The sequence below is a fragment of the Alligator mississippiensis genome, chromosome 2, assembly GCF_030867095.1.
Source record: "Alligator mississippiensis isolate rAllMis1 chromosome 2, rAllMis1, whole genome shotgun sequence".
Taxonomy (NCBI): domain Eukaryota; kingdom Metazoa; phylum Chordata; order Crocodylia; family Alligatoridae; genus Alligator; species Alligator mississippiensis.
Genome location: NC_081825.1, coordinates 177,450,652 through 177,472,230, shown reverse-complemented (window position 1 = coordinate 177,472,230; position 21,579 = coordinate 177,450,652). Strand labels below are relative to the sequence as shown.

The window sequence follows — 21,579 nt, the reverse complement described above, 5'->3', positions numbered from 1 at the left end:
TGTGAGGGCAGATGTGGGGTGGGGGGAGGAGAGGAAGGGATCTCTTGGGCTTCTAGCTGTTGCTCTTTACAGATAACTGCACGCATAGCTACTCCTAGATCATTTCTGTTCAGTGCTTATCCAGCATCTTCTTGAAAACCTTCAAGGATGGAGATCCCAAAACTTCCCTAGGCAGTTAATTCAATTGCCTCGCTGTTCTAACAGTCATAGGCAACTGGTGCTGCCTTAGTCAGGGGGGGCACATGTCCCACCCCAGTGACCAGTCAGCAAAGGGGGGTAGGGGAGTGGTGTCTCTTGCAGCTAATCGCTGCAGCTGCTTCCAAAAGTGTCTGCGGCTGCTTCTGGGAGCACTCCACTCCCTGGCCGGCGCTTGCAGCGGGGGCACCAGTGCTCCTGCCTGCCCCCCCTGCCTGTCACCTAAGTGGCAGGCGTGGCTGGTCAGGGGGTGCATCCCCGTGCACCCCCTACACATTGCCACTGCTAACAGTGAAGAAGTTTTTCCTGGTGGCCAAACTAAACCTATTTTTCTGCAACTTCAGGCCACTGATCCACATCCTGTTCTCTGCAGCAAGAGAGAAAAAGTGGTTTCCCTCTTATGGAAGCCCTTCATATATCTGAAGACTGCTATCATGTCCCCTCTTAATTGCCTTTTCCACAAGCTGAACACGTCTACTTCTTTCAACCTCAACCTCTCCTTTTTCAACCTTGCCTTTATCATTTTTGTTGCCTGCCTCTGGACCTTCTCTAACCTCCATGTCCATTTTAAACCTGTGAAAGAGAAACAAATGGGGAAAAAACCCACTATGCTCTGTCCTTCCCTTTTCCCTTCAAGATTCTGATTCAGAATATGGCTTCTTCCTGTACTTTGGCGTTAAGCATTTTATAGTACAGGTTTGTTAGTTTTCTTCAGTGCTAACCTGTTTATTAGTTAATTCTGAATGAAACAAAAATTTGAGAAAATGATTTCTACTGAAGTGGGTGCCGCTATGTATACTTGCTGGTGAGTTGCAACTGTAACAACTCAAATCCAAAGATCTAAATATTTTTAGATGTCTAAATTCAAAGATCTAAACACTTTTTTTCAGTAAAGACCACCTTGTTGCTAGTTTTCCATGCATCCTCATAGCCTCTGAGTAAATCAGTTTAGAAAAGGACTTTAATATGCCTGGAACTGAATTATCTGGGGCAAAAGTGAGAATCAACTTGCAGTTTGAGAAGTTTCTGGAATATTTAGGAATGTTTAAATATATTATATAAGCCTGCAGAGAGGAAGGGGCTCAGTAGACATGTGTTGGTGATCTAGGAGAAAAGAGGCTCAGCACAGGACTGGATTGGCAGAGGGAGATACAGGTTGTGACTGACATGAATTAGTACAAGATCTGCATGGGCATTTCCACTTCTTCCCATTGAAGCAGGGCCTGCATACAGTCTATCAAGTGACTGGAGTGATTCAGTTCTTTTTTTAAATGCTTTATTCCAGTATGGTTATAGCTACAGGACAGCAGAACGAGTCCGGGCTGCGATATAGAGTGTGTTAACTCCCAGCTCAGATAGAGAGATGGAGACTGTCCTGGACTAGCACTCTGTGACCATGTCCTGGGAACGGTGTTGCATTTACACCACAGGGGCCAGGCCCACCTTGTTGTTCCCCCTGTCAAAGACGGTGTAGTACTGGCGGATGAAGATATCACCAAGGATCCAGAGCTCTCCTTTGGCAGTAGTGATGTCAATACTTTGGAAGCCACTCTGGCAAGAGCCAGACATCTGCAGCATGGAAGAGAGGGACATGGTGATTACTGAGGCATAAACTCCAGTGACCCCTGGAGATCCTGCTTAGGAGATGTCCCACAAGGGATCTGCACATGTGCTTTTTTAGGTTGGGATCTCGTCAGAACTCCAAATGTAAGCAGTATTTAGGTTGTCCATGGCCTGAACAGGAAACACCTCAGGGACAGTGAGGGGCTGCAGAAAGTAGTGCAAGTCAGTACTGACCTGGTGCCACAGGGATGTAAGGTATAATCCCTTTCAAATGCACTTTAAATGCTAGGTCCTCAATACTTGTACTAATTAAGTATCCCTTATTAAGAGAGAGGCAGCTGTCTCCAATGTCTTAGCCAACTTCCTGTGGGGGCTGCTTTATTCTGCCACCCTAAATCTCACTGTGGTTGTAAGTGGATATAAACTTCCTCCTGTCTTCTTCCAGCTGCCAGGAAGTGTTACTGTGCTGAAACAACAGCTGACCCCTTTCAGCTCAAAAGAAAGCACACTTATTGTGTGTCAGTGTGACAGGAGGCTTTCCCCAGGGCCTGTCACAGTGTTGGCCCACCCACCTGTTTAGGGCAGTCCACCCTGCCTTTCCTGCCATGCCTTGATGTATCAAACAAAACAGATAGAAAAATGCAGGAGGCTGCCCATTTTATGTCCTGATGCCAAGGGCGTAATACACAGCTCCAACCTCCCTTTACTGTGTCCCATGCCTTGAAGATAGCATCCAAAAATCACTACCCACTATTATTTCCCTGGCCCCGTTGCTGGGCCCCACTTGGCCTCTGGCCCAGACTTGACTTCAGGCATCCTCAGACTTACCTTGGCCACACGCCCTCTCACAGGGGCCTCAGTTTCCAATGTGCTCTGGGTTCCCTGCCTCTCATTGGGCTCCAAGCCCCTCACACTCTGCCCCTTTCTGGGGTCACTACTCTGCCCCATCACTGGGGCTGTGGGGCCTTATGCGCCATGTGCCACAGGTGTCTGTTGACATACCTGGACCTCTCTCTCCTTTAGGCCTCTCACTAGGCCACACTCATTTAGTCCTTTGGCCTTGGGTCCTTCTGGCCCCCATGTTGTCACCCAACCCTCACTGTCAGACATTGGGCCTCAGGCCCTCCTGGCCTCCATGTTGTTGCCTGTACCTGTTGCTTTTCTGTCGGGGTGTGCTCCCTTAGCCTTTCCCCTTCACAGGGTCTTACCCACAAGGCAGCAGGGGCTGAGACTTTCCAGCACCCCATACTCGCCATTCACTAGGGAGGCATAGTTAGATGGGTGGACCAGAACCAGATGCTATTCAACACTGAGAAGTGTGAAGTGACTCCACCTGGGGAGGAAAAATCTGCAACAAACTTACAGGCTCAGTGGTGCTACACTAGCTAGCACCATGCCTGAAAGGGACCTGGTGGGGGGTCATTTAATAGATTTCATAGATTTCAAAGACATTAGGGCTGGAAGGGACCTTGGAAGATCATCAAGTCCAGCCCCCTGCCTGAAGGGCAGGAAGTCAGCTGGGGTCATTCAATTTACTCTTGAAGGTGTTCAATGTAGGCGCTTGAACCACCTCTGATGTTAGGCTATTCCAGACCTTGGGGGCTCGGACAGTAAAGAAATTCTTCCTTATGTCCAGCCTGAAATGGTCTTGCTGTAGTTTATAACCGTTCAACCTCATCATCCCTTGGGGAGGTCTGGTGAACAAATGTTCCCCCAGATACTGGTGGTAACCCCTGATAAACTTATAGGTGGCCATCAGATCACCCCTGAGCCTGCTCTTTTCCAGGCTTAAGGGTCTCATAGATCTCAGCCTGTCATCGTAAGATCTGTTTTCCTGACCTCTGATCATGCGCGTGGCCCTTCTCTGGACTCTCTCAAGCTTCTCCACATCCTTTTTGAATTGTGGGGCCCAAAACTGGATGCAGTACTCCAGCTGCAGACTCACCAAGGCCGAGTACAAGGGGAGAATGACATCCCGGGATTTGTTTGAGAAGCATCTATGGATGCAAGCCAGCATTTTGGTCGCTTTACTAGCCACAGCATTGCATTGCAGGCTCATGTTCACCTTGTGGTCAATGATGACCCCCAAGTCTCTTTCTTCCATAGTACTAGCCAGCGTAGCACTGCCAAGCTTATAAGGATGCTGCAGGTTTTTCCTCCCAAGGTGGAGAACCTTGCATTTTTCAGTGTTAAACACCATCAGGTTCTCGTCTGCCCATTTGCTGAGCCTGTCCAGGTAAGCTTGGATCGCCCTCCTGTCTTCAGGTGTGGATGCTTTGCCCCAAAGTTTGGTGTCATCGGTGAACTTGGCCAGTCCACTTCTGAGTCTAATGTCCACATCATTAATGAAGACGAATGAATGGTCATAACTGAACATAAAATGAATATAAGCCACCACTGTGATGCTACAGTTAGCAGAGCAAACAATACCCTGGCATGCAGCAACCAATGCATCTCAAGCAAAACTAAGGAAGTTATTCTCCCACTCTACACAGCAGCTGGACTACTGTGTCCAGTTCTGGGTGCCATAATTCAAGAAGGATGCGGAGAAGCTTGAGGGAGTCCAGAGAAGAGTCATTCATATGCAATGTTCCTTCTAAGGAGTAGCGGTCCATGGGCGCGCTGCCTTGGTCTGTGAGCACGTCACCTTGGTCTGGCGTGGGACACTTATCGAAGGGGGCTGGAGGCTGGGGCCTGGAGGCTGGGGGCTGGGGGCCGGAGGCTGGAGCCAAGAGGCTGGAGGCTGGAGCTGGGGGCTGGAGCCAAAAGGCTGGGGGCCGGAGGCTGGGGTTGGATCTGAGAGGCTGAGAGCTGGAGGCTGGGGCCAGGGACTGGAGGCTGGAGCTGGGGGTCAGGGGCCAGAGGCTGGAGCTGGGGGCTGGAGGTTGGGGGCTGGGGCTGGAGGCTGGAGCTGAGAGGCTGGGGGCTGGAGACTGGAGCTGAGGAGCTGGGGCCGGGGGCTGGGGGCCAGAGGCTGGGGCCAAAGGCTGGAGCCAAGAGACTGAGGCTAGGGGCCGGAGGCTGGAGTTGGGGGCCAGGGGCTGGAAGCTGGAGCTGGGGGCTGGAGGCTGGGGCCGGGGGATTGAGCCAAGAGGCTGGGGCTGGGGGCCGAAGCCAAGGGCCAGGGGCTGGAGCCGAGGGCTGGCATGGGCTCTGCCAGCTCCGGGGAAGTGCTCTGCTCCCCTGCATCAGGGCCAGGGAGTGCAGCACTTCCTCGGAGCCGGCAGAACCCATGCCAGCCTCCATCCCTGCCTTGCCTCACCTTGGGGAGGAGCCACTGCCTGCCCCAGTGAGGCTCCGCCAGCTCCGGGACACTGCTCTGCTCCCTGGCCCTGATGCCATGTGCCTCCTCACTCCCTGAGGTCATGTGGGGGAGTGGAGCAGTGTCCTGGAGCCGGTGGAGCTCGCACCAGGCTCCTGCCCCAGCCTCTCCTGGTGCGCGGCCTTGAAAAGGCTGTGCGTGGCCACACTTCTAGTTGTGCAAGGTGCGCATGCGCGCACCTTAGAGGGAACCTTGCTCATATGATTAGAGGCCTGAAGAACAAGCCATACAAGGAAAGGCTGACAGATATGCAACTGTTCAGCCTAGAAAAGAAAAGACTTTGGGGGGATTTGGTGGCAGCTTACAAATATATTAGGGGAGAGCATCAGGGGCTAGGTGAACAACTATTTAACAAAGCACCCTAGGGGAAAACCAGTAGCAACAGTCATAAACTCCTAGAAGAAAGTTTCAGGCTGGATATAAGAAAAAACTTCTTTACCTGGTTCATTTGACCAGACTCTGGAATAGACTCCCAGCAGGGGTGGTGCAGGCACCTACCCTGGAGATTTTAAAAAGGATACTGGATGCACACCTTGCTAGGGTTTTGGCCCCAGCAGTCTTTCCTGCCTAGAGCAGGGGGGCTGAACCTGATGATCTCACAAGGTCCCTTTCACCCTAATCTTCTGTAAACTCAACTTCTGTGACTTTCCTGAGGATTGCCCTGCCATTGGCAGCCCCACCACACCATCCACCCCAGCAGGGTATAGTTTTAGGTCATTCCCCAGGACCAAATGCAGGCCTACCTCCCCTGGTCCTCCTTCCTTACACTGGACTCCTGGATGTTGTACCTGGGATGCTCTCTCCCCTGGGCCCCCTTTTGCAGCCTTCATCTCATGGCTTCTCTCAGTCACTGGCCCCTTCACTCTCAGGCTCCTTGTAGGATACCTCCCCTCAGGAAGCTGCATGTCAGCCTCCATCATCTCAGCGTGCTGGGCAGCTGACCACCTATCCTCTCTTTGAGAGTGATGTGCCCCCCCAACTGAAGGGACCTTCAGCCTCTTTTAGGCTTTGGCCCCACCACAGACCAGTTGGGGTGCCAGTAGCTCTCTGCATCCCTGGCCTCACGGTGGGCTTAGGTGCCCTTTGGCCTTGGCCCTCTTGCTTTGACCAGTTGAGATTCCCTGGCGGCAGTGTAGCAGCAGTTGAACTCCCTACTCAGCAGCAGTCCCCTCTGGGCCCCACCATAAAGCCATCATTTCTTACTGGGCTGTCCTGGTGTCCCCAAGGTCTTATACAAGGCAGCCCTTTTCTCCACTGGGCTCATCTGAGCCCCTGGCCTCACCACCAGATGTAATCCAGGGTTTGCCCAGCCCCTCAGTAATCCCACACTCTAAGACCCCTTCCTAGGCTGGTCTCGCCCTCCCTAGGCTCATAGCCATTTCCTCAGGGCTTGGGACCCCACCCCCCAGTCCATAGGAACCTCTTCCATCCCCATAGTTCCTGCCCTTGACCTCCAAGCTGTTCCTGGGAGCAGCAGAGCTCAAGCTGGGCAATGTTGCTCCAGCAGCATCCCTGCAACAACTCCAGGCTCTGCTCCTCATGGCCTGCTTTTATACTCAAGGCTGCTCTGCCCTGCTCCAATCAGGCGGCCTCCTGGCTATCATGTGACCACCTGATTGACTCTGCAGTCACCTGCAGGCTGCCTCACAGCCTGCTTAGCCTTCTCCCTCCCTTAAAATCCTTTTTTTGGGGGGGAAGAAGGGGTGTCTCTCTGCCGTACCCCTTTGCAGGCTCCTCTGCAGCCTGCATATGCCCTTAAAGTGGCAAGCACACAAAGGTGCTCTGCCACAGTCAGGGGGAGAACTTCTCTCAGATCTGAAAAAATGGACATCTTGGAGTGATGCCTCTTAATCTAACTGCCTAGTTCTTAGTCTAACTGATCACTTCCTGTCAGCTCCCTTCTTCTGTAGGGTTATCCTGAGGTGGCCAGTTCTGTAGGCTGACCTCATGGACTTCCTGTCCATCAGTTTACTGTGGGCTTCACTTGACTTTGACTGCCCCTCCTTTCATACACCTTTAGGGGAGGAGCTCCATGCATCCCCTGTACTATGGTCAGACTGAGTTGTCTCCTGCATCCTCATGTCCTGGATTTGCAGGGTGCCAATGGGATAACCTTGGATACAAGCCCGCACCAAAAGGCCTCAAGGTGTTCTTCTCTACTCACATTAAAGACATAGGCACTGGCTGGCAGAGGGAAGTCAATGCCGTTGATGGTGAAAACAATGTCAGGCAGTATATTGCTGGCGTTGCAGTTCATCGTGTACTGCAGGGAGGAAGGCAATACATAGAGAAAAAGATGAGTAAAAAATCTTACCACTGAGACAGAAGGATCATGGCGGAAGATGTGGTTGCATGATTAGACTACAGATGGGGATAACACTGTGACTGAGTAATTTCTAGGGACTCAGCCTGGCACCCTGGATCCCTTAGAGGCACCACAAGCCTCTAAAGCAGGCTGAAAGGTTGGCTTTATCAGCTCAGCCAAGACTAGATTGATGAGCCTATACATAGTTTGGCCTGTAGAGGGAGACAGAGACCATTCCTAAATTCATGTGGCTGTTTGCTTAGTGGAAATGCCAGGGTAATTGACACACAACCCTGTAGAACCCCATCCTTGCTGACTGCAGCCTGTGGGCAAGGTGCATGGAGGATCAGTGGCTTGGGATTAAGGGATCGATATCACCCAAATGTAACAGACCTCTGGCAATACCCATCCCTCCTCTGTGCCTAACCTCGCCATAGAGGTCCTCCTTGGCACCAATGAGCGACTGAATGCTGGAGACGGCATCAGGAGGTCCGGCCAGCAAAGAGGTGCCAGTGTCAATGATGGCTTGACAGCCATTACCACAAGCAATGGCTTGGCCATTCATGCTGATCCTGAGAGAGAGAGAAAGAGAGAGTGAGAGAGTGAGAGAGAAGTCAGGTGAATGCCCTAGAAGACTTCTGCTCCCATTTCCACTCAGCCCAGGATCATCTCACGAGACTCCTGTTTGGGGGGAGCTCTCCTATAGCCCCATTGTTCTAACTGCCAAGAACTTTCCCCTGCTGTCTCACCCTAGATTCCTTCCTTTGCTGTTGGGTGTCACTATTTGTCCTACCACCTTCTGTCAGTAGATGATCCCATGAAGCAGTCCAGAAGAGGTGTCAGGAGATTGTGTGACTACCTTCCACTCTCCATGTTGCTAAGTAAACCTGGACAAATGGGAAAGTGTTCCTGGTGCAAAAAAACTCACTCCTTGTTAGTAAGCTCTCTGCCTGTGGCTCTGTGGAAGGTGCTAGCTGGTTCCCTGCCTCTCATCTTTTCAGGACTCCAATTTTGCTTGTCTTTTATGAGGGAGAAGGACCATATACTGAAATTTACCTGTCCACAGTGATTTGCCAGTAAGTTTCAGCAGACAGAGGTATCCATTTGAGGCTCCCCGAGTAGTAAGATGAATCGATGCCACCAAACATCACAAAGCTCCCATTCTTTTCATCACTAGGGAACAGAGAGAGGAAACTCATGTCAGATGCAGGACTGATTGGCTATAGATACAATTGCTGAGATAACAGGAACAGGGTGGGAGCAGAGCACTTTGTGTTGGTATGTCCTTATTTTGTGCTGGATTTGGGACAAGGTGCCAGGGGACAGGGAATAGCAACAGCTGAGTGTTAGTATTTGCTTTGATATTGTCTTACATTTTCATCTTGCCATATTTCAAAAGCTAAGATGAGCTGGTTCTGAGCAACACCTGGATGAAAGAGGTCTGAGAAAAGGCCTAAATGCTGTGCCTCAACAAGTGAAGCTCTTCTTTCCAAAACAGTACTGAGAACATGGGCCCAGTTTAATATTAGAAAATACTGAGCTTCAGAGTCATGTGTGACTTCTTTGGACCATACTAGACTTGGAATCAGACTAATGCCAGTTGCCCAGGAAGATAGTTCCCTCTGCCCCCTTTTTAGGCTATAATATGGCTGTTACCTGATCCCTGTCACTTTTTACAAAGAGGATGTTGAATAGTGTAGTGGTAAAATTCTGTCTAAGGGACCTCCTGCACCAAAGGAACATTTTTCTTCAAAGCTAGTGTTGATAGGAAGTAGGATTTTGACACTTTCTGTTTGCAAAAAAAACCCCAAAACCCATGCCCTACCAAAAATGTCAGCTTTTTGCCAACTCAGGGTTCCTATGGCAGGGGACTCCCAGCATACAGCTACTTCCCCTCACCTTGCTGCATCATGGGAGATACAGCCCAGTGAAGGAGACCAGCCCATGGAGGAGCATCTGAGAAAGAGATCCTGGAAGTAATCTGCCCATTGAACATGTGGGGCATTTGTACATGACATGGGGGTTTAATTCTCCCTAAACTGAAACAGGTTTTTTTTAAAAACACTGCTTCAATTTAGGGCAAAGTAAATTCCCGTGTCATGTACACCCCCGTTGGAGCCCGATCCTTACCTGCCTCTCCAGCGGTGAGGAAGGGAGAGCAAGCTGCTGGCAGGCAGAGAGGTCCCTGAGCTGTGGGTTGGGGGCTGGTGTTTCTCTCCACAGCAGCAGTGGCCTCCCCCAGGTGGCACCTGCCAGCTCGGGCAGTCCCAGGGGGCACCACAGCCATGGAGGGCAGCATCAGGCCCCCACACAGCGCAGGCAGGCTCCGGGGGGAGGGGGAAAAAACATCAGGTTCGCTGCTTTTTTTTTCCTTCTGTAGAGCCTGCCTTCCTGGGCTGCTGCCGGGCTGCCTGCATGGTCTCCCTACACAGCCCCTGAGCCACATGGAGCCTGGTTTGTCCCTCCGTGGCTGTAGGGTAGAAAACTAAAACTCCTCGGAGGTGTTTTAGTTTGTAGCGCCCCAAAGTCATTTGCCGTATCCCAAAGTCATTTAAGGTGCATTACACTGCTGAATGTGCTACAGCAGTTGGAATTAACGTTCAATATGCCAAACGTTCAAATGTGCAAACAGCAATGCCATTGAACTGGTGCAAAAGGCATTTAACCCACTTTAAACCCGCTTTAAAGTATCATCTACAAACGCTCCTGGACAGTATTTCTAAATGGAAACAGATCTGTTTTTGATTTCTTGTCCCCAGATAACCATTTTTTATCAAGCTTTTTTTCTCATTGGTTCTAGAAACTAGGTTCTTCCAGTAGTGTAACTGAGATATGGTGACTGTGGCAGCAGCCTCAGGTGCTGCCTCTGTGGGAAGAGGACTCAAAACTAGCCACCATTGCAGTGGCACCTGATTGTGCCACTGCAGATGACACAGCAGCAGCCTATGGTTCCCTGTACATTCGAAATGCCCTGGGCATGGAGCTGCTTTGCTATACCTCTGGATTTTTCCCAGTATAAACTATGTCTTCTGCAGTTTTCATTAGGGTTGCTGTTATGTGGTTCCCCCCAAAACCTCTTTTGCCACCAGCATAGAACAGCTTCTGCATTTCACTACAGGGAGGGGCCTGCCTTTGGAGATTTCTGGTTAAACATCTCTGGGATTCCTCTATGTCAGAGGCACTACAGAACTGGGAGTTTCACTGCTGGCAGAGGGGCTGTCTCCAGCCCTGACTTACGAACTCAGGAAGACGGAGAAGAGGTCCTGGGACACCAAATCTTGGCTCATCATGTTGTCAAAGACGGGGGTGGCTGCAGAGGCAGAGATGCTGGGAAAAGCCAGACCCAGGATCCCATCAAAGGCGGCATAAGAGAGGAAGGGTCCAGGCTCAGACTCACTCAGGCCAAAGATCTGGTGGGTGACTGGAATGCCTCCAACCTTGGGGAAGGGATGTGATAATCAGATATGTTGCATCCTGGGGAAAGCTGTGTGGTCATAGTAGAGGAAACTTATGGAGCAGGGAGTCTCTGCACTAGCTCAGAAGTTCCTTACACTGTGTCCTCCCTCCTCAAATGGATTTTGCCCATAAACAGCTGGGGTGAGTGGTTTGGGGCTGGGCTTAGGTCTCCTTCCCTGTAGCACCTTTCTGCTGAACTGGGTGGTTTTACAGGTGTAATTCACTGGACAGAGTGACTGATGGGAATGTGTACTGAATGTAGCCTTGGTATTAAAATTGGCTACATAGACATTAGAAGTATCAAGAACATTCTGAAAGCACTTTGACTCCTTCAGACTTGCCTCTGATCTGGACTAGTCTAACTACATCCTGACTGCAGAGAGAGAACTTAGCCGCACTGGCTTGGAAAGGAGAATCTCCACCAGTCACTGACCATGTGGGGCCTGTGAAGACAGCAATAGAGGTTAGTGGGATTCACGCACCCTGGCGGTTCGACAGGAGTCAGCACTGTGGATACCTTGTGCCTGAAAGTGGGTAAATAGAAACCCTGGGGGCATGGAATGATAATACGATGATCTCTGGCTTGCTTCCTGCCTTCATCTTCCCTCTTCTTTTCCCTTTCTATTTTTTTCTATTCTCTTCCCGTATTCGCACCCCATGTAATTTCTATTTCAACTCCCCAATGCCATCTGGTCCTTATTTTCCCCCTTCTCCACTCCAGAAACTTTGAGAATTTAGCAGGGATTTACATGGATGATGTCATAAGCCAGGAATCCAGTCATGCTGCCAGTGCCGTACTGGATGGAGATGCTCTCATTGGTGGCCTGGTAGGTGGACGACTTCTTTGGGTTGAAGCTGTGGTGGTTTTCTGCAGGGACAGCAGAATTGAATTGTCACAGACTGACCCTTCCTGGATCCACAAAAGGAGAACAGGGCAGTGCTAACTGTTGGAAGGACTGGGTGATGAGGACATTTTGTATTTTGCCATCCAAGGCAGGTAGCAGCTTTTGTGCTAATGATCACAGTCTTTGCTAAATACTCCTCTGGACAAAATGCAGTTGCAGCACATACCACGAGGAGGAAGTCTTTGCCACTGAGCTCTATGGCCTGAACCTGAGTGGCTCACTTCTAATCTCTGCTGGGATAAGCTCCTGCTCTGGCCATTGAATGGGGTTTGGTCTTGAGCACTACCCCATCCCTGAATGGGGCTCTGTCCCCCATGGTTGAGCTTGCCATGTGCCTAAATCTCCAGGTACCCTTACCATTACACAAAGGTTAATGAAACCTGAACTGCTGCACCCCCACCCCCCGCATCATCACCAAAAGCTTCTACCAGGATTTCATACCCTTCACGGAGCAGAGATCCCCACCCAAAGCTACTTTAGCCTCCATAGATGCTCCCTCACAGAAATGGGCTTCCCAGCTTGGCTAGAGCCCTACATAGAGCACACTTTTGTCAGTGACCCACCTCTGCCACCCTTCTTCCCTACATATAGGAGGACTCTTTCTGAGGGACTCTGCTGATCTTAGCTCTAGGCAGATAGTGACTCTCAGGCAGCAGGCCCCAGGCTATATCTCACCTTTGAAGGGGCCTAGTCTCACTTGGGGCAGTTTCCATCCCTGATATGCCTGATTTCCTGAGCTGAGCTTCACATAGAACAATGAGAATTGGCGTGATATGGGATTTGTGTGGATGCAGTAAATCCACACCACTCACCATGAGCAAGTTGGGACATAGTCCTGCTAGGACCCATTCTCTGTCAGATAGCATCATACTGCACAGCTAGGGAGAAGGTGGTATAGGGACACCTATTGCTTGTTTGTGTCCAAAGGCAAGAGAATTTATATGTGGCTTACTGCAGGCTGGGCTGGAGCAGTACACAGAGGGCACCCACAGGTTGGAGGAGCCGGTGTCAAAGAGGACGGTGAACTCCTGGGCTGGGGTGCCAATGGAGATGGTCCCAAAATACTGAAGCTGTAAAAGCAAGAGAGAAATGTTTTAGGAAGAGAAAGCCATTTCCGTGTGTGGGTGATCCTCATCTGTTGTAAAGAAGAGCTTTTTTTCCAGCTGATTTGCACCAGTTGAAGGACAGGGCCAAGGAACGGACAGGGCCAAGGAACCCATGTTAGGAACAAAGCCTGGGCTGGTGTTTCTCTGGTAATGAGTTTGCCCTGCTCTGCTCCTCATAGCTGGCAGTTTGGTATTGGAGGGTTTCTGGCAGCAGGGAGGTGGCACATTGGCCAGTGGTGGTTTGGAAAATTGGTTGTAAAAGGAGTGAGGTACATTTATTAAATTGTGGTGGGCTTGCTGACAGCTGCCCAGCTACTGACTTGGAAAGGGCTTCAAAGGATTGATGGGGATTTCCCACCAATCAGGTGATGGCAAAGGAGGAGCTTGCCCTACCCCTGCCCCAGGGGTGGGGGGGAGACTAAGAGCCAGACCTAGTTGAGGACAGCACATCCCCTCTCTCTGATTGGTCCATTCATAATCTGGGGGCAGAGCCTCCTGAGGGAATAAAAGAGCTGCGTGCCCAGCACATGGGTGGCTGCGATGAGGAACAGAGAAGAGAGGAGGAAAAGAAGAGCTGGTAAGAGCTGGCCAGCAGGGCAGAACAGTTGTCCTGAAGACCCTGAAGACCTTTTTGCTGGATGGGAGTGGCAAACAGCCATGCCAGCCCTGCTGCTGAGGAGCATGATGTTGGTGCACAGCTTGGTGCACATAGTAGGACATTGGGAGCTGCACAAGGTAGCTCGGGTCTCCAACCCCTGGCACGGAGCCAGGCACTTGGTGCATGAGCGGTGTACAAAGAGAGACCCTGGGAGCCTCTTGGAGGCAGTTCGGGTCTCCAACCCTTGGCACGAGGCCAGGAAGTTGGTGCAGACAGCACTGCACGGTGGGTCTGGGAGTGGACTGGGGCCCTGGGACATGCTCGGGGCAGCTCAGGTTTGCAACCCCCTGGCACGAGGCCAGGAACCTGGCGCAGGCCTGTGCCTGGAGTGCCCGGGAACAGACAGAGACCTCGGCGCCACGCAAGGTGGCATGGGTCTCCTACCGTGAGCAAAAGGCTTTTCTTTCTCAGGGGATATTCTGACTGGGGTGAAGAAGGCCAGAAGGGCACTGGGGATCTTCTCCCCCATTTTCTTGTCACTGGGGCACAGCCACTGCTCCAGAACAGCCTGGACCTTGGTGTCCCTTACAGAGTTCCTCTGCACCTTCATGCGCCTTATATTTTGTGAGTCAGTGCCTCATATTGTGTGTATTTGCATTTTATGGTTGTGAGTTGGTATTTCAATAGAGTTTCATATTACCTGATCTTTATCCTTTATTCCGGTTTACTTACCTGTATCCTGAGTGGGGGGGGGGGGGGGGGGGGAGGGTAAAGGAGTGTACATATATTGCATATAATACCATGTTTTTTTTGTGTGTGTGTATTTATTTATATTTATATATATTCCTTCCTATGGTTTATTTTATTAATACATTTGTATATAGTTCAGTTCACAGAGTATCCTGGCTTGGCTCTATAGGGGAAGGAGGGAAACTGCATGCAGGCAACAGTTTCATCCCACAGTGTACCTGTCCTGCTAACCTTTCCCTTCGATTGGAGAGTACATAACCAGGAACTACCTGTGTTACAAGATCGTCTTTTTTTCCCCCTGGGGTCTGGCCAGTTCTTCTGGGTATACCATTGAGACTGCAAGACAACCTGGAGAGTATATACCATAGCCAGTGCCCTGGCATACTCACATCGAGACTGTTTTTCATGGGCTCAGTGGCATCCTCGTTGATGATACCAGGGATGTACTTGGAGCCTAAGTTGTAATGGTGATTCTTCAGGAAATCCAGCAGCAAGCCCTGTTCCTTAAGCGTCATCCTCAGGGGTTTTCTTTTCTTCAATGGAACTCTGAACAAGAAGGGCGTAGTGAGCAATTGATTAATAATAGTAATAGACAAGCTTTGTGTTCAAGAAATACAGATCAGCCCAGCATTTGTGCATACATTGCACATTGCAATAATACATTTTATTATTATAGCTGGGATTATCTGAAGAAAAAAAAGATGTAGGGTATTGGGTACAAAAACCATTTTACAAGTCACTAGGATTTGGGCAGATACTTTTTTTTTGGAACCTGAAAAATCCCAGGCCGTATGTAATATAATAGCATCTGCAGGATCCACCATGCTAAATCTAATTTCCCAGGAGAAAATTTAGGGACTGATCTCCTATTCAATGAATATAGCATAAAGAGTGAAGTCTGACAGAACTCAAGGATGGTCAGAGGAATTTATCACAGGAAATAAACAGCTGTGAAATATATTAAAGTAGCATCTGGAGGGTTTTCAGAAAGGGCAGAAAGTTTGTTGGGAAATAAGAGTGGCCAGGAAAGATTTGGTCAATTTAGATCTCACAAACAAAGGGAAGTTGCAGCTAGGGCTTATGGAGTGGAGAAATCACCTTATACAGGAGATCAAAATGTAACAGAGCACAGAGGGAGTCAGCTGTCTGGATTTGGAGCTGGACCCACTTACCTTTACAATAGTTTTTAACCCCATTGGATGATGCAGACACCCAATATTTCTGAGAGAAATTCCCTGGGGAGACTTATTAGGCTCATCTGAACTTCAGAGCCCATATGAATGGCTAGAAAGGTGGAAAGGGGGGGAAGGTGGCTTAGCAACCAATTTGAGCAGTCCAACTCTGATACAGGTTTCAAAAGGCGCAGTTCATTCAGGAAAGACAGAAATAGAGCTCAGTAAGAATTGTGCATTAATGATGTGAGAGAATGTAAAGCATTCAAAAAAAAGATTGTGGGGATAAAAGAGTCTTTTCAAGTCAAATCATTTTGGGTAAGGAATATAATATTAATTCTACAGAGTTAGTGCTAGAGGTCTACCTTAAACTTCAAGGGTCAGACCTTCAGAAATAGAAATCTCTTTGTGTGTGAGAGAGATGCTACTGGGAAACATGTCATTATAGAAACCTTTAAATTTCTAGGTATAGAGTACAGAATAAAGGCTTCTAATTCTGATAAAGCCCAGATATTCTTGGTTGTGATAATTCATGGATTCATTTACCAAATGGTCATTGAATTAAATGGATATATTGCTGTTTTAGATGCAATTGTAGTCAGCAGTGATGTTTTAGAAGAGTGGGGGGTCATAGCAAACAACCTTGGATCATAAATTGATGTTTTTTCAATTTCAAAAGGACAGACTTTGAGAAATGATGGAAACTAGTTAATGGAGGCAGAAGGCTTGCAGAGCTCTGGGACTTGAATGTGGAGGTTTGTGATTTCTGTAATTCAAAGATACAATAACCAATTTGGAATGTGCATCCCAAACCAGGGAGGAAGGGGGAACTTGTAGGGGAAGGCTCCATGAATGACCATGTGTAAAAGGATAGACAGAGACCATTCCTAAGTTCATGTGGGTGTTTGGTTAGTGGGTTTAAGAAAAAAGCCTATGAAGAGCAGAAAGGGGGCCAGATCCACAAGGAAGACTGTCTCAAGTCACCATGTGTTAGACTTTGCAAAAAATAAAATAAATAAAATAAAATAATACATGGTTCTTTAGCTATATAATAAAAAACAAGGAAGAGGGATTAGGCCTGCTATGCAGTGAAGATAGAGTGGAGAGCAAAGGTGATCTAATAATCTGCAAATGTTTAACTGAATGCTTTTTTGGGGTCCTTCAGGATGATGACACAGGAGACAGGGATCGAGGCAGCCTAGATATCAGGAAAGAGATCACAAAATTCGAAATGATTATATCAGTTTGGCCCCTACTCTGAGGGGCAGCTTGGCCCCGGCTCCAGAGTGAGATGCATGAGAAGAACCCCATTGGGTCCCCGTGAGCCCTGGGATTCCCAACAGGACCTCAGCAGACCCTGACCCCAACCTCCAGCGCAGCCGGCAGGTAGGTGTGGTCCACAGTGGGTGGGAGTTATTTCAGCTGCAGGGCAGCTGAGGAACTTAGGAGGGTCCTGCCTCGCCCCCCACCCCCCGGCTCCTATTTGGCCCAGCCCCCCAGGGAGCCAGGCAACCGGTGCCATCCGGTGCATGAGATGGGGAGGAGGGGGGGCGTACTTACCTGTGCCCTTCTCTGTGTTCCCACCAGAGAAGGACCCCTCAGTTCCCCAAGAGAAGTGAGGCACTGGTGGACCCTACTACACATGTACAGAGTTTAAAAGGGCCTGCCAATGGCAGAAGCTGCAGTTTGGCCCTGGCTCCAGAGCAAGACTTCTTCCTACGTCACCCAACCCCCCCAGGAATCCATGCAATCAGAGCCTCGTGAACAGAGCACGCAAACAGGAGTGCTTTTGGCCTGGTGCATGAGTTATCATGTGAGTTTGTGCAGGAAGGCAAGCAGGAGGGGCATGAGGCCCTATGTGGCGAGCCTGAAGAGAACGGTTGGCACAGTAGTAGCCAGACTACTATCTGTGCCATGGTGGGTGGCACGCATCACACCCAGAGGTTCCCCCCAGTGGCGGGATCCCCCACTCTGGTACTGCTGAGGCCTCCACCCAGACAGAACCCATGGTTCTGGCCTCCATTCAGACAGAGCCCCTGGCTCTCGGCTGTGGAGGCTACCTGGCATGACTGCAGGCACATGAGGTTAGGAACATTGCAACCTCCCCTTGTGAAGTTTGCTCTGTATTGGAGTCTCTGGAATGCCAGATAGTGGAACTCCAGACCATGGTGCAGAGGCTGTGGGCCATCAAGGATAGTGAACAGGAGATTGACTCCTACTGCCAGGCCCTTCACCCAAAAAAAGAAGAGGAAAGAGCTAGGTTGCCTGCCAGGACAAGGGAGGCCAAGAGGCACTTGCATACTGTTCAGCCAGGGGTTTGGACAAAGGTCGTATCTGGCCCCAAGGCTCGGAGGTCACCCCCCCCAGATCTCTGCAACAGGTACAAACCCCTCACAGCACCAGTAGAACCTGCAGAGCTGCCAGCTCCTGCAAGTGAGGAAGAAACATGAGCAGCTACCATCCCTAAGATGAAATGCAAAGTGGTCATTGTGGAAAACTCCATCCTGAGGGGGACAGAGGGAGCAATCTGCTGCCCTGACCCCTTAGCCCGGGAGGTCTGCTGCCTCCTGGGAGCCCGTATCTGGGATGTGGCTGAGAGGATCCCCAAATTTATCCTGTCCTCTGACCACTACCCCATGCTCCTTATCCATGTGGGCACAAATGACACGGCTCGGAGCAATCCCAGCCAGGTCATGAATGACTGCAGGGCTCTGGGAGTGGGGCTCAGAGGGTTGGGGGCACGGGTGGTTTTTTCCTTGATCCTTCTGGCTATGGGTCATGGGCTGAGGAGGGTGAGACAAACTGAGGTAGAAAAGGTGGTAAAAGGGCTCAGCAACCCCTTGGCTCAACATAGAGCTCATGGACCTCCTACACCTAAAAAGAGTGGCTTATAAAGGATGGAAAACAGGAAACATCACTAAGGAGGAGTATTCCATACTGGTCTGCACCTGTAGGGTGTGGACTAGGAAAGCCAAGGCTGAAACCAAACTCAAACTGGCTACACGACTCAAGGACAATAAAAAGTTCTTCTTCAGATATGTGGGGAGTCAAAAGAAAAACAAGGGCAACATTGGACCCCTGCTAAACCAATTGAGGCAGCTGACTCTTGACACCCAAGAAAAAGCCAATCCGCTTAATGATTACTTTGCATTGGTTTTTCACCAGCCCAAAGGGACCACCTTGCCTAACATGGTGCGGGATGACCAGGGTGAGGGGAATATATGCCTACTATTGGCATAGATCTTGTGAAGGAGCACGTTGAGAGGCTGGACCCCCATGAGTCAGCTGGTCCAGATAGGTTGCACCCAAGAGTGCTAAAGGAACTGGCAGACATCATAGCACAGCCACTGGCAAGGATATTCAAGAACTCGTGGCGCTCGAGCAGAGTATTTGAAGATTGGAAGAGGGCTAATGTAGTGCCTATCTTCAAGAAAGGGAGGAAAGAAGACCCAGGAAACTACAGGCCAATCAGTTTGACCTCAATCCCTGGGAAGATCTTGGAAAAAATGATCAAAGAAGCCATTCTTGGAAAGAGTCCAGTGCCCAGTAACAAAAATGATTAGAGGCCTCCAAAACACAATTTATAAGGAAAGGCTGAAAGAACTAGAGTTATTTAATCTGAAGAAGTGAAGCCTGAGTGGGGATTTGATAAGTCTTCAAATTCCTGAATGACAATTGCAGATAGGATGGAGGCAGGCTGTTTCTCTGTGGCTGTAGAGGACAGGACTAGGAGCAATTGCCTCAAGCTTCTGCAGGGGAAATTTAGATAAGAGATTAAAAGGAGCTTTCTGACTATGAGGATGGTCAAGCATTGGAACAGGCTACTTAAAGGAACTGTGAAATCTCCATCCCTAAAAATTTTCAAGAGCAGGTTAGACAGCCACTTGGCTGGAATGGTGTTTAGTAGTGGTCCTTGAGTAGGAGACTGAACTAGACGACCTCATGAGGTCTCTTCCAGGCCTACTTTCCTATGTTCCTATGAACATTTGAATGGGAGTAAGATACTTTTGGGGGGATATGAATATTCCTAGACAGGAAGACACTGTAAACAAACAAGTAGTTTAAAGACTGCATCAGCATTACATTATTTACTTTTTGCCAGCCTGGGATTGGTTTATTCAGAAAGACACAACTTGAGACTCCATTGAGATGATAGAGTAAAGGCAAACATAGAAAACAGGGCTGGAAGGGACCTGCAGAGGTCATTTAGTCCAACCCCCTGCTCAAGGCAGGATCATCCCTGTATAAACCATTCTGGATAAGTGCTTTTCTAACCTGCCAGGAAGATATAGGGTGTTACTGAAACTTGGGTTAATTTTTTTTCTAACTTTTACACTTTTGAGGGGTGTAATCACTGGTGTTCAATTAAGATAGTTCTGAGAAGTCCTTAAGATCTCTTAGGTGACCAGATGGCTTAAATAATAGCAGTTCTCACCCCAGGGACAGGCACATGTTACTGCTGAAAACGAAGGCATGTGCAGGTGGCGGGGTTTTGACAGTGCATTGTTCTAAGGCAGTTTATACATCTGAAAGACACAGCACAAAATCTCTAGAAGCTGAAAGAAAAGACTGCAAAGAAGTCCCCAATATACAGACATAAATACTGGGAATGTGGCCCTGAGAAAAAGAAAACAAAGCCAAGTGTTGGTTGAAGGACACAGTACTGTGTACAAATAAATTATCACCTCCTGTTTTATTCCTGCTGCATCCAAGGAACCTGGAAATTGTGCCTTCAGAATTGCATCAAAGAAAGACCTGACTCCATGATCAGTTTCTTCTTCTAACCTTCACAATAATTAAGAACGTGAATTTTTTTGGCTGTTTGGGTTCAAAAAGTGAGACAAAACCAAGCCAACTAAACCAAAGCAACATATTTCGCGATACTCACTTTGTCACAAGGCACTGTGAGAGTGCCACCAAACTCAGCAGCACCAGCCATTTCATGATGTTCCCTTATGCCCAAGTTGTTGATGCTAAGAAAGAGTGAGTACTGAAAAGGTGACCGATGTTTGAGCATTGCTCCTTTTATACATACAGCACAGAACCTAGCATATCTCTTTAATGACACTGATTAGAAATGCAAACCTCCATGATAAGATCTATCTAAATGTCCTTAAAGGAAAGATTTGGAAAATTCTCAAAATTTGTAGGTTCTAACCTTCACTAAGGCTGTGACCTAAGAAAAAAGGGGCATCACCTAGTGGGAATGAGTGAGTGGAAGGGAATGTTTCCTGACTAACATTTGAAAAGCAATGTCTCCAAGTTGGTTTAATCAACAGCACAGGACGTGCAAAGGAATGGCAATGGGAATGCAGAAACATTTGCCTCTTGGTCACTGGCTCCGTCCTGGCCCCATATTAGGAGCAAAGGTTCTTTCATGGGATGAGGTCTGGAGTTTTCCACATCTTTGGCACCATTTTAATTTGATCCCAGGTCCTCAGAGAGAGCTGAAGTCACAGGACTGGGAAACAGGATGTCAGGCACCCATGGGTCGGATCAGCTGGCTGACTCAGGCAGTGGATTATGGAGCCTTTCACATCTGGGACACTGATTCCAGCTCATACATTTCCATAGGGACAGTCTTATTTCCACATTCAGTGCTCTCCATCTAGTTCTAGGTTGGACAGACAAATGTGGGGAAGGATGAGATGTTCAGACTTGTTTTAGGATTGATCCTAAGGGAGCAAGAAGTGACAGCCTTTGATATGTGTGAGAGCAAATGGTAAACTGTTTTTGAGAATGACAGAATGAGGGGGTTGGTGGACTACAGAGACCATTGCTGGAGTGGAAGAAGCAGGGAGATGACCAACTCTCCCTTGAGAGGGGAGAAGGTGATGGTGATGTAGACCTCAGGGTGGAGTTCTTGGATGGCTCCCATGTGCAAGGGGATTATCTGGGCTGGGAACATGTTGCATCCCAGTGCTCTGGATGCATGATGAAGTCCCACTGCTTAGCCCTAACACTGCAGCCGTCATGTTCCTGACATGAAACCATCCATTAGACTTGGGCATCCCAGACTATGTGCCCATATGCCAGGAGAGTTGCCTCACCTGAAATCACAAGGATAATTGCATTAGATTAGAAAGCAGCCTTTATTTTGTATTTATCATACTGGGTATCAGGCTCCTGACCCTGTGGGGACAAATATCAAATGGTGGGAATGACATTGTCCTAGCAAAACAGCCCAAACAAATGGATCTGGTACTT

The 21,579-nt window shown here is 49.1% G+C and overlaps 1 protein-coding gene across 1 annotated transcript; it reads right to left on the bottom strand.

The window, feature by feature from the left end:
• Window positions 1-1,567: 1,567 nt before the first annotated feature.
• Window positions 1,568-20,316, bottom strand: LOC102562866 (pepsin A). Its single transcript, XM_019485280.2, has 9 exons — window positions 20,261-20,316; window positions 14,590-14,746; window positions 12,699-12,816; window positions 11,591-11,709; window positions 10,623-10,822; window positions 8,442-8,558; window positions 7,813-7,957; window positions 7,245-7,343; window positions 1,568-1,764 (listed from the first exon to the last, which is right to left on the bottom strand). The coding sequence occupies exons 1-9, from the start codon at window positions 20,314-20,316 to the stop codon at window positions 1,615-1,617; spliced, it is 1,161 nt and encodes a 386-aa protein (XP_019340825.1). The 3' UTR covers window positions 1,568-1,614.
• Between the last annotated feature and the right edge of the window lie 1,263 nt (window positions 20,317-21,579).